This window comes from Diadema setosum, chromosome 18 (assembly GCF_964275005.1).
Source record: "Diadema setosum chromosome 18, eeDiaSeto1, whole genome shotgun sequence".
Classification (NCBI taxonomy): Eukaryota; Metazoa; Echinodermata; class Echinoidea; order Diadematoida; family Diadematidae; genus Diadema; species Diadema setosum.
In genome coordinates, this window is record NC_092702.1 from 33,309,626 (window position 1) to 33,324,192 (window position 14,567).

At 39.2% G+C, this 14,567-nt stretch overlaps 1 protein-coding gene across 1 annotated transcript; it reads right to left on the bottom strand.

Moving 5' to 3' along the window:
* Positions 1–241: 241 nt before the first annotated feature.
* Positions 242–1,795, bottom strand: LOC140241465 (dopamine receptor 2-like). Its single transcript, XM_072321195.1, has one exon. The coding sequence runs from the start codon at positions 1,793–1,795 to the stop codon at positions 242–244; it is 1,554 nt and encodes a 517-aa protein (XP_072177296.1).
* Between the last annotated feature and the right edge of the window lie 12,772 nt (positions 1,796–14,567).

Below are 14,567 nucleotides of genomic sequence, written 5' to 3' on the forward strand. Positions count from 1 at the left end.
CTTGGTATCTCGCAAAAAGTTAAAAGCCCAATTCTCATCTCCACCAATACTGTACTATCCCTTTAACTGTCAAAGAAAATAATCACTGCTTATTCAATAAGAACGAAAATTCATTGCAAAGATGAAGTTTAAATGTGAAATTACATCACAGGGAACAAAGCAAGATATGGGCGTGGCGGTTTACCAAATGTAAACCTCCCGTTTTTTCTGAATACAATGCACTTTACTTTTGAGTGAGTGTCTAAAAATAGATGAAAGGCAATGAGTATTTCATATTCGATTGTGCACTGCTACTTGTATCCATCGAATTTCTTTCGTCACTGTACTGCGTAATTGATGTGTCTGCCACCACTCCTCCGGGGTAATTACAGGCCAGTGATCCCGCTCGTCCTATTTCAGACGTGGTTGTGCTCATCTTTGTGCGTTTCCACGCGCAGAGGACGCGCATAAATGCGCGTTTGAATCGACGACTCGCGAATGCGTAGATCAGCGGGTTCAGCGCGCTGTTGACGTAACCCAACCACGTGACAAAGGCAATGAGAATGGGATGAAAATAGCACGACGTACAGACGGGCGCCGTGACATTGACGATAAAAAATGGCAGCCAACAGATAATAAAGACGCCCATGACAATTCCCAGCGTGCGCGCAGCTTTGTGTTCTCGAGAAAGGCGCGACATGAATTTCTTTCCGGGAGCACCGTTTTTGCGATGGACAGCGCCTTTTACTCCTTGTTGAGAAAATGAGTTTGAATTTGTTCCTGTTCGCTTTTGCAAAGTTCCATCGACGCTACGAATGGCGCCCCCTTGGTGAACGCGCATGGCCATTCCGTTCCCGTGGCCATTAGAACACTTCATGAGCTTGGTTCCCGTACGCAACGCGCGCACCTGGCCCACCGCTGTCCGATAAATTTTTAGGTACATGAATACCATGATGAAGGATGGGATGTAAAAAGAAACGCATGATGAAGTGATTAGGTATACTGTATTTGAGGGAAAGATGCATTCCATTGGAGGGTGAGGAGGTTCGATGGCTCGCCACCACAGAATACAGGGGAAGGAGATTGCTGCCGAGCATACCCAGGCGACGCCTATCAGAAATACAGCCGTGCGCTTCGTCATGCGCGTAGGGTAGCTCATTGGATGCGTGATGGCCCAGTAGCGATCGCACGCTATCATGCACAGATTCAAAATGGAGGCGGTACAGCCGAGGATGTCGAACGCGTGCCAGAGGTCGCACCAGACCGACCCAAACGGCCAGTAGCCTCTCGTGATTTCCGCGTGAATCGAGAACGGTAGCACCACGGATCCGATGAGGAAATCGGCGCAGGCCAGAGAGACGATGAAGAGATTCGTGACGGTTCGCAAGTGACGCTCTCGATAGACAACCAGAATGACGAGGGTATTTCCGAATATGATCATCACAGCGAGGAAACTGGCGAGCAATCCGACTAAAACACTGCGTAACAACTCGTCATCGAAAGATTCTTCATCGGGCAAGGTAGTGTGGTCGGACATATTTGCAGATGACATTTCTGCGACGTCGTACGTGGATGACGACAGGCTCGACAGAGGCAAATATGTCGTACTCGAGTCCACACTAACGTCTGTCCCGATGTCAACCGTCATCATAAGGTACTGTTGTGAAGACGAAGACTCGACCTCCTCTACTGTCACTGACTCGTAGGCTTGTCCCACTGTGGTGGTCTCCGACTGCATACCCGACTCTGTCGGGCTCCGTGGACTCAGGGACACTGACACCTCAGTCAAAATATCAGTACCAATGAAGGTTGCCATATTTGAGAATTTCAGTCTGATAGCGGTACAGTGTCCACGTAGTCAATTAGGGCAGCATCGCTACCCCAGAGTAAATGTGGTCAGAACCCGACGAAGATCCTCGCATAATCTGTTGAGAAAAAAGAATGACACAAACATGACGTAATTACCCAAGGTGTAATGCGTTTTATTTCGCCATGCATTATGAAGCATCGTCCCATATAGAGTTAGCTACTTGCGAAGTTACTGTACCTCACCGGCAATACATTCTGACAATTTTCGCTATCAATACGGGAGATTGATCTAGGAATGGGGAGACAATTGCATTGCGGCGTCATGGTACAATAGCCTTATCAGCTCTGTAAGGATCAGCGCGGATACTCAAAGGGGTTTCATTCCAAGGAGCATCACTGGCAAAACACCAGTGCATCGCAAACTTAAGGGCGGAGCACTTATGCGGCTGCCGCGGGTTCGATGTCACGAGCCTTGAATTCAGCCGTCATTACGCAGTCATGATATGGATTCTGAGTCTCTGTGAAGACAAAAAGCGAGTAACAATATTATTCATTGTCAATCCTGATGATAAGACTACCCGGCGTGTTTATAATCTAGAATATATTTTATTTATTACATATAAAATAATCATATTATAAAGATAAAGGCGTAAATATTCATATTTGAATGACGCGCCTCAAATACGAAAACAACAAAACAACAACAATCTAGAATATTCAATCCCCAATCTTGCAAACAAACTGCATGTTTTTGTGCTTGATGTCTTGATGTATTTGATGCGAAAATAAAAATAAGCCACAATCAATCGATTTCTCACTTGCTTCGATTGTTACCGTCTTTAAACTTTTTAGCACTCCTGTACATTTTTGTACATTTCACCCTGAACGGCTCCTGCCTGCCGAACGAATCAGTTACTGCGTTGTTATTGCGATTTTAACAAGACCGTGTGGACATTCTAAAAGTGTGAAGCGATCCTGGCAATTTACTAAAAAGAAAAACGATGTGGGTCGTCTGCTAATATTGAATGAATGACGAAAAGAAATGAATAAACAGCTCGGGTGGAAAATTGAGCAAACTAAGTGGAATTTCACACGAATGAATGCTTGACCTTGGGTACAGTCAGTGATGTCCCTACTAAAATTCGGAAAAAGATGTAAAAAAAAAAACGAATTTAGGTCTTGGAGGTATTGAGAGCAATTTCTTTATTTTGACAATGATTATCCTGCCAAACAAAATAGAACAGTTGTCGCAGGTAACAATAGGTGGATATAGATTAGCACAACGCAGGTGCCCTAAACCACTTGACTACAACAATCGGTAAGGTTATCCCGCCCTCATTGGCTCGATAACAGTTTTCTTCTTCAGCGTCTTTTTCAGCCATGTTTTCATGAAGCTGCGCCTGCCTTTTCTTTTTCAAGCCATCCATTATAACTACAAGACCATATTAGAGTACCACTTACAGTTAAATCATTATTAGCCGCAGGTTTGAGAGAAATGTGTCGGAATATGTATTTGTATAAAAGCACATGATAATATATTTATTATACGCCTCCTCACTTAGGCTATGTTCAAGACGATTTGTACATAATACATAAATGCATACGTACATACGTACACATGGTTATTTTATACGTATATGAATATATATGTACTATTTGCTAATGTAATTAATCATTGTAAACAACTTCGATTCTCTTTTTAATCATTTTCTTGGGGGCCTGAAAGATTTTTTTTTTCTAAGCAGATGAATATATAGATCATAATACAGTCTTTGCAAAAAGCATTGGGGTTTAAAATTCAGAATACTCATTGACATTTGGGCCAAATAATCGACAAGCAATATACTCGACGATAACTTCTGACGTTTTTTATAATGTAAGAAAAATATTCAATGACGAATGTACCGATTTCAGACAATTTCGGCGTTAACACATACACTTTTTTTTGTTTTTCAATGATATTTTATTGATTTCATTCAAATCAATCATAAATCAACCCATTCTGGGTGTAACATGAACATAAAAAAGGTACAAATGCCATTCAAAAGACAAATTAATTACCAACTTATACTGCCAATCATCTCCCTTCAAACATAACAACTCGATTATAAATCAATCTTCACGAGAAAATATTGACATGTACAAAAAAAAATATATATATATATCTTTGACTATGGTATACTTATACTGCCAATCATCTCTCTTCAACATAACAACTCGATTATAAATCGAGTATATAAGGGTATATACAAGGGTATATACATAAAAAAAGCAAAATAGCAAAACTAGAATGAAATCATTTCATTGAAAATCAAATCCCCATCCCCACCAACCCCGATGCACTCAAACCTATCCCACACCCCCACCATAACCCCAAACACATACATCCACAACCACCACACACATACACCCCAAACACCCACACACATACACACCAACACCAAAAACACACATACACACACACACCCCACACACAAAACACACCCGAAGCGATACCACCTTCCTTCCTATAAATGAAAACGACTTCCAAATGTTGATTGATACGTACAACATACAAGCGTGTAATGGCCGTATGCAGAAAAGCATCGTCCGCCCGCACCCAAATACCGCTCCAAATACCCATTCAAATTCAAACAAAACTCATCAAACTCCCAGCTGCGGACAAAATCCTATAACTTTTACACCACCAAAAACTTATCCCTCCCCGCGCGCGGCCAATGACACATTATATTGCCTTCACCACTGATAACTACACTGTACTAATAAAAAGAAAAAGAAAACAAAACAATACTTAAACTCTCGTTTCAGAAACATTTTCCCATTTCAGCAAATGTAATCCCAACTTATTTCTTTTTATAGCAATTTCTTTTTCTTCATCCCGAAAACTTATTATTCTTTTACAAATTTTCTCCAAAGTAGGAATTTTTCCCTCCGACCTAGATCTGAAAATGATATATTTCAAAATAAAAATTATTGTATTATAAAATTTTACTTTTGGATCCCTTCCCGTAACACCAAAATGAACATCTCTCCACTCTATACTTCGAAGATCTGCCATCTCTAACCTATCTATCACTTCCTGCCACAAATTCTTAATATACACACAATCCCAAAATAAATGTTTATATGTTTCTACCGATTGCTCACAAAAAGAACATCGGTTATTTGCAACGAAACCAAACTCAAAAAGATTTTCCTTTGTATAAACAACTCCATGTAATAATTTATACTGAAATTCCCTAAGTTTCGTTAGAAGTGTTGTCATTCTTGGTATTAAAAATATATGTGTAATTTCCTTTTTCGAAAACAAATAATCATTTTGGCCATCTTTCATTCGTAAAACATACAATTGCTGTAAATTTGTAACAAAGAGTTCATACACCTTTCTAAATGAAACATCTTTCAATAAAATTACATTCTCAAAAATTTTCAAAAAAATATTATATTCCTCTTTATCAACAGAATAAAAATCATATATATTTCCCTCAAATTTCTGGCTTCTTACAACAACCTCCCCTATTTCCCAAACTTCCCAACACACACACGCACACACACAAAACACACACACACGCACATACACAGAACACACACACACACATGTGGGGGGAAGACTTTTGATGGTATGGATGCATCACATGGATTTCAAGAATTAAATGGAGTGGGAAAATGGTAAAGTGACTTTAAAGTGTAGGGCCTAGTTACGCATAGGCGTGTAATCAAAGTTCCTACAGACAATATCTCTGATTAGCAGAGCGAAACCACACGCTAAACGTCTTTTTGACTAATGTGTTCCCAAATGTAGCCCACACTGTCATTGATAGTTTGTCACGCTCTGAAAAATTACAGTTTCGGCAGCTTCCCTCTTATGGCTTGCTTCATCTTTAGTATATGCGATTTCACATTGGGGGGATACAAAGATTCTCTGCCACAGACGGTGCTGTTTCAAAGGCAAATTATGTTCAGAGGTATTTATGTTGTGGGCAGTAGAACAAAACTGCTGATATTCATCTGATATCAGCAATTAAAATGAATGATTTATACTTCATTGATTCTTGGAAATCTTCTTTCACATGTCTTTAAGGTATAGACAGTATTGTAGTGTTATATATAAACTTATCTATGTGTGTGCGTGTGTGTGTGTGTGTGTGTGTGTGTATAGAGAAATTGGGTTTCCATTTTATCCATTCTATCATTTATTTTCTGGTCAGATTTCCCTTTTTTTGTTTCAATATATATATATATATATATATATATATATATATATATATATATAATTATATTCAGTAACATTTGAACAGAGTAGTTCCCTCAGTTTATCAACAGTTTTCCGGGGGAGCACTGTGAACAAATGTATGATATAACACTGGAATATCATTGACTTCATAATATATATACATATATATATATATATATATATATATATATATATATATATATAATGATGCAAGGATGGATTAATCTCATTCATAAATTCGAACGCAAAACAAAGAGAGAAAGAGAGTATATTATTGTAGTATACAGAGATCACAAAGGCTGAACTACAGCATATTGTTCACCCGACCTTTTATCGCACTCGAAGTACTCCTCATAATGCTGGCAGTAGTAAAGTAATGAACATTTTTGACGTTCCAAAGGGACCCATACCCATGTTCGATGTAATGACGACCATTGCACGAGCGGACACATTGACCCCCAATAGGCACTTGTGAGTTTGGCATCCCATTACAGAAATACCCATACAGAGGCGGGCGCGAACTCATTAGCGCGGAATGTTGGTTGAGTTTGATTGAATACAAATTGAGCGTGATTGTCAAAACGTCGTTCGGTTAAACGGCGGGAGTAACCCGACCACATAGTTTAGTTTTCATGAGTTCGCCATTGGGTACTTTCGCCGGCTTATTGAATTGACGGGGTCAACAGTCATCACTGCAGAGGCTAATGAGAGAATTTCTTTCTTAGATGAGAAAAAGGGCGAAAACATCCCTAAAAAAAAAGATTGATTCGTCGCTGACTTTCACTTTCTTGTTCAATCTCCTCTCAGATTGCTTGAGCCTCCTTGACATGACTTCAAGGAGAAAGAAAATAAACCATTATTAAGACATCGAACATTGCCTTTATTTTGACTTTAGAGCCTTTTCTTCGTCTTGCGCGGGGCCCATATAGATAGACTATTGTACAATGCATACTTGCAGTATGGTATTTGTACCACGTACTTCTATAAATCTATTCATATTATCATTTTATAGCAGTAGGGCCTAGTAGTATTCTAGTAACACAATGATAATCATTAAAAAAAACACATTAAGTGGCAAAAGCCAATTAACTGCACGATGCAACCACCAGCTTTGTACTTGTTTATTCATTTGTTTATTTGAATTTGAGGATGGATTTTTTTCCTTTCAGAAGGATTGGAATTAAAAAAAAATATATATGTTCGAGTAGATATTAAAAGAAAGTGAAGAAAAGGCATCACGTATCTGTCATGATCGCCCTATAAAGCATCAACTCCTTCACGCCCATGAGAGATCCTTGTTCACCAGGTTTATAAGTATCTGTATCGTGCTATTAATATGTTTCTGGGGTTTGGGGTGTGTGTGTGTGTGTGTGTGTGTGTGTGTGTGTGTGTGTGTGTGTGTGGGTGTGTGTGTGTGTGTGTGTTTTCTGTGATTTAACATGATCCGGAAACCGTGGACATGGGACACAATCAGGCACCCTGGCGTTGCACCAGGCGTTTCTTCTTTCTCCTCTTAAAGGGGCAGTCTTCCCACTGAAATGGACAGGGGATTCAAAGAATGCAGAAAAGTCCATGAAAACCCTCGATGAAAGTTTGAAAAAGATTGATTTGATTTGATTTGATTTGATTTGATTTGATTTATTGGTTCCTGCATTATATCATTGCTTATGCAGATACATACACATATATCATATACATTGTTGGTACCATACATATAAATGGATATACATAGACATTAAGTGCTAACAAGGTAAGTTTCTTCATTACCTTTATAATGTACAGCAATACAGTTTCTTCATTGCTTTTACAATGTACAACAGAACATATCAGTGATGCAATGAATAACGCAGAAGGGCTACAGCTTAAGCATTGCTTGATTTGCATGCAGCCCTCGTACATAATACATAACATATAGGAAAATAAGGGGAGGGATGACTTGCATAGAGATAGGATAGGAGAAAGGAGAGAGGAGAGGTCTGTCTGCTTTCACTATACACAAAGTTAGATCACCTGGATCACTGAATAAAGCATAGCAAAGTATTTTCTCACCGAGGTACAGGTGAACACTTACAAGTCATGGTCGGTTACATAACATTACGCAATAACTTCTGAACGGCGATAATTCAACAAGGGAATTTCACATACGATACAATTGCAATGACATTATAAGATCACTGATATCCAGAAAGCAGCATTGTCTTTACAGCTTTCTTGAAAGAATACATAGACTTTAAAATTCGAATTTCTGAAGGAAGAGAGTTCCAAATATCAGGTCCAGTGTGTCTGATAGATTTCAGAGCCATCACCGTTTTAGGATTTTGTAGATGAAATTTATCAGATTGCCTTGTGGGATAAGAATGTATATCCTTGTTTAACTGAAATAATGGGAGGAAAGAAGATGGCAACTGACCGTTGTACAAACGAAACATAAAAAGTGAATTTTGCAGAAAAGTAATATCATTTACCTTTAGTGTTTTTAATTCTACGAACAAAGGATCCGAATGGTCCCGATGGCCTGAATTGGTACATATACGTATAGCTTTCTTTTGTAGAAGCAATATACTGTCAATGTGACTTTTCGCAGTTGCCCAAACAATGTTACAATATGAGATAGTCGACAATATCAACGAATTATAAAGCATAAATAAAATCACTAAACCAGTTCAAAAAGGTAGGGATATAATCGTGAATTCTATTTAAGTTTAAGAAAAAATTTGCGAAAATTCTTTATGTTGATCGACATAAAGAAAGTATTGCGAAGGTAATTCGCAAACCCTTTCTATTTGATGAAATGTAAACATCACCTTGATCATTATTATACTTATTAATTCAAACATTTAATAGTAATTGCTCAACTCCGCCTCCTGGAACGCCTATGTTGAGTGCTCATTTATTTCAATGTCCTCTCGAGAAAATGTTGTTTTTGTGTTTTTTTTTGTGGGAATTATTACTTTTATATTTTACTTCTATCCTTCTACTACTTTCATCTTTTATCTGATCTCATTGCATTGTACAAAAAGAACTCTTCAAATCTTCTCCATGAAACATTCATTTTTTATAAATACGAGAAAAAAAGGGGCTCCAATATCGAAATTTGTTGATTGCCTTTGATGACCAAGCGCGCACCAAGACTGGATTGGGGATGGGGGGGGGGGGGGGGTATGAAAAGGCGATATAACCAAATATTGACGCTGTTTGAAATATGAACAAACTATGATATTATATGATAATTTTCACATATAAAAGGGAAGTCTGAAGATAAGATTTGATTTTAATGTGACCTCAGTTACAATTATACCCGGGAAGAATAGAAGATAAAAATCATAGAAGTAATATTTCTTGGTACCACTTTTTTTCTTCTTTTTTTTTTTTTTTTGGGGGGGGGGGTCTAAACAGAAAAAGAAGCTCGTAATACAACAATACTTATGAAGTCGCTTAGTATGGCGATTATTACATATCGTACGTAGGCCCTATATGTAAACAACAGGAGATATTACATGCGATTTTGCTTTGTTCTGAGGCAGTCGATATTTCAATATCTATTTTGATTGATCGGACGGACTTCTTAAAAGCAAACTTTTTTTTTGCGATTGAGGTTGATCATTATTTTGGAGATTTAATTTTGCTGCATCACTCAACTTGGAAAACGCAAACGAGGAACTCACCTGTCAGCTGTGATCAATGGTAGCGACTGGGCAGTTATTATCCAGACATCCTGCTATATGAGTAGTTTCTTGTTTTTGTTCCCTGCCACGAAAATCCTTATGAAAGAACCGCGGTCAATAAATTGTGGCCGAGCTATCTCTGCGATGAACAAAATTTATCTCCCTTACACGCCTGCAGAAGACCAGGAAAGGAAACGGTGTAAACAAAGCACGACGGCTTTCGCTCCAACAAATCAACTGTGATGCGGCAGTGAGTCTTTCTCTGTCAATTAGGAGCCGAATATGGATTCTAGCTCGATTCGCAAGGCATCCCGATCTATTCGAAGTTTTGGCGCCACCATCCGATACTCCGAGCACACGACACTACCTCGACGACAGTATGTGGTCATGTGACACTGGACTAATCAACTATTGTTTGATTTCCGCTGTCTGCTCTAAGATTCTGAATGAAATCTGCAATTTCATTGGGGAATAATGATAATTTTGACTCCGTGAGTGGTCTCTCCAGGCAGGGACCCCGTCCCGCCCATCAGGTGCTGACCGAAAGGAGAATCGTTATTATCGCCAATCGAATGTAATCGGAGTGTGGCAGACGACAGTTGGCACCACTCACACCTTCGCTGTGACGTCAACAATGTCTAGCGGTAAACTGTCAAAGCCGTGTCCAGCTGCGTTCTGACCATGAAAATACAAGTCGTTATAATGAATCTGATTTCAAGCGCCCCCATCCACTTCGAAAAAATGATGACAACTCGGCGCGGCAGATGACTGCGAGGAAATGAAAAGTATGCACTTCATGATCACTTCTAGAACTGTGTCCTTCCTCTATAGCGGCAGACAAGACAAGAGAGCTTGCTCGCTGACATAAAATCGTAGGCAGTGGAGGACTACCAAAAATCAGGCAAAAGTTAACGAACCACACAATAACCACGCTGCTTCCATCTCAGATATGATTTCAACACGTTACATGATACCGGTCATCATTTTACCGGTGGAAATGATGGCCAGTGCGCAAGCGCTCGAGGCGGCCGCTGATTGGTTTCAGATATCTTTGCCAAAGTAATATGCTGATAATAGGCCACCGGGAAGCCCCACATTCATTCGGAAAGACCCGTCTGACGTACGCACGCATTCACACGCTTGTACACACTTCCCCTTGACCTCAAGCGCACATTCATATACCCTGCTCGGTTTTGCCTCCGAGGACAGCATACCTCTATCGGGGATATAAACAAACAAACTACCAACCAACTAACCAACTAACTAACTAACTAACTAACTAACTAACTAACTAACTAACTAACTAACTAACTAACTAACTAACCAACTAACTAACTAACTAACTAACTAACTAACTAACTAACTAACTAACTAACTTACCAGCAAAAAAATGCAAGAACAGAAACAAGAACAACAACTGAAGTATATACAGTCTTGTCTATCAAAGACGATTGTCGACACCTTAAATTTCAGAGGTTTTATACAATCTTTCTTTCAGACCTTAATCGTTGTCGACGACTGCAAAATCAGATGGCTTTCTACGTTGTTTCACAGCAAGATTTAGGCTCTGTTTTCGTTTTCATTTCGTTTACAAACTTATCCACAGCGCTTCCCGATTAATCTGAAATGGAATTAGAATGAAACAAAACGAAACCAAATCAATTGAAACAGGACCTGGATGTCTCCAAAGTGAAATCTGACGCAGGGGTGTACTATTTAATGGGTATGGCCTACAAGGGTCAGAACTGGGTCGAAAGTGTGTGTGCCCCGCACCCTGGGCCAGGATTGCGGCACCGTGTTATCTTACCGTGTCGGTCACTGTGATCTTGCAGGGGAGAGTCCGGTCAGGTCAGAAGAGCGGGGCATATGTTTTCTTATGACGGAATAATCCGTGTTCCTTTGTTTAAAGGAAAACCAAATCCAAAGTATGAATTTGGATTGAGTGAAAGCATGCAGTAATATTAGTAGAACGTATCAGTGAAATTTTGAGGAAAATCGGATCGGATCGAATCAATTACACAGTTATGATTTTCTTAAAGTTTTGGTGCCATCATCAGTGGATATAAGGAGACATCTACACTTCATGACGTCACAATGGACAACAAGATAAGGAAAATATTAACAAACTTCTCTAGCATAATGAAAGAGCACTTGACTTACCTCTTTCAAAAAGCAGGGGGAATGGAAAATTACCCCTATAATGTGTCAGTAACAAGTAGATAGAATGTGAACTCTTCATGACAATGTAGTTTTGTAATGTAATTTTGTAGAATTTTCTTTGTATCTTCTATAGTTGTCCATAGTTACCTGAAGTAGTTTCCTTATCCAGGGATGACAGCACCGAAACCCTAAATTACTCGTAATTTTTGAACCAATTTGTCCTATTTTCCTCAAAATTTTCACTGATTTGCTCTACCAATATTGCTGCTTTCACTCAATCTAATCTACAAATATATTGGGCTTTGGTCTCCTTTAATGGTACAATCATGTAGGAACTGTCTGGTTGTAATCTTGTCATCTTCGTTCACCTTGCTTCCGGCTGATGGATGTGACTGCCTCCTTATATCGGTATCAAATCAATATGGAGTCGAATAAAAGGAAAAGTTATCTCTAGGATAATCTGAATGGGTTTTTATTCTTATCAAATTCATAAAATAAGAATAGCACATCAACGAAAGTGCTACATTATAACACGTGCGGGTGAAATGAATATAACATCAATTATACTATCAACTTAGGCCTAAGTGCAACATCGGACAAAATTTGAGAAAATGTGCAGATTAAAAATTCATAAGTCTTTCATAACATGTCGTCCAATGTGGCGAGTGCAACCTCAGATCTGAAAACTGCGTTCCTCAAGCAGTCAAGCTATTTTTTTAACATGGCTGTGACGTCACCTCATCTCCGTATCTTTTCTTTGGATACAAGCATCATTATTATAATCATTATCATCATCATCATCATCAACAACATCATCATCATCATCATCATCTCCATCATCATCATCACCCTCATCATCATCATCATCATCTCCATCATCATCATCACCCTCATCATCATCATCATCATCTCCATCATCATCATCTCCATCATCATCATCATCATCATCATCATCATCACCCTCATCATCATCATCATCATCTCCATCATCATCATCACCCTCATCATCATCATCATCTCCATCATCATCATCTCCATCATCATCATCATCATCATCATCATCATCACCCTCATCATCATCATCATCATCTCCATCATCATCATCTCCCTCATCATCATCATCATCATCTCCCTCATCATCATCATCATCATCTCCATCATCAGCATCATCATCATCACCCTCATCATCATCATCATCATCTCCATCATCAGCATCATATCATCACCCTCATCATCATCATCATCATATTCATCATCATCTCCATCATCATCATCTCCATCATTATCATCATCATCACCCTCATCATCATCATCATCATCATCATCATCATCTCCATCATCATCATCTCCATCATTATCATCATCATCATCATCATCATCATCATCATCATCATCATCATCATCATCATCATTTTGGTATTGTGTGTCTGTTACAGACAACAGCAGTCACAGTCCAATGGAAGCTCCTGTTGCTGATCACAAGTCCGGTGTATTAAGGTTTTCACAACTTTATATAAATAAGCTGCAAAAATTGCAGTTACTATGGCAGCAGCCACGCGATAACCGGTCAGTTTGTAGGTATATCAACTATGCTGCTTGGCAGTAACCAGGTAATCATAGAAATTTACAATAACTGCAAACGTCTTTATATGCAACAAGCTCTTGGTTGAAGGTTGAGGCTCGGAAGATGATCATGATGCCACCATCTGTCGTGTCTGCTGAGTTTATGAATGTATATTTGGTGTTGTCAGTGGTTGTGTCGACATTTCTATACCGCTAAAACCGTCCAGTTTGCATCGCGATGGCGGCCCTAGAATCCACTGGAGTCTTTCCTAGTGTGTTCATCAAGAGAATGTTTTTACTCGCGCTCATATCTAAATGCTTTGGACGAAGTGTATCTTTGATAAACTTGCATCGTAATAAAAATGTCGTATCTGAATCGTTATACTTCGATGTACATGCACTAGAAATCTATTGCACTGGAATTGGAGCCATATAAATCACGCATCAATTTTCATGATAATGCGGATGAAGATCCTATATCCTATAACACATTCCTTTGAAATGTTAAAAAGTTGTCAAATGTGAAATTACTGTGCAGATGGGTTTTTTTTTTCCTTTTCTATCGCATTTGACGTTTTATCCTGATTCGTATCAACGATTTGTCGCAGTCACGTACTTGTATACACCCACACAACTACACAGGTAATTAAATAGCCTAAACCCCAAAGGACCTATATCCGTGGTAAAAAAAGACAACAACAAGGGAAAAAACGATCCTCACCCCCGTCATTCAGTTTATTAATGCTCTCCTAATTAGGCTTTTCATGATTAATTTTGAAACATGATAATGTGCGCGGCTACTTCCAATGTCAGAATGTGAAACAGGCAGCTTCAGTTTTCTTCGGGTGGGTGCGTTAATGGGGGTGGGGAGGCCGGAGGCGGTGATATCGAACAGAATCGGTTCCTCGCGTCCCTGCATGAAAAATATGGTCAACCTCGTTTCATATCAAAGCAGTATTTCAAGATCGCATGCATGCTTACTGTAGCGCAGCATGAAATGACCTCGTATGTATCCAAAATGGCGAAGACAGGAAACTTCATTGTAGGTACCGGTATTCACATTCAGAAGAATGCATGTGCCTTGTGGTATGTGGTGTAGTGGAATATGTTTCGGACTCCTATACTACAGGTTTCGGGTTGCGTCCGCAGACTGCGAT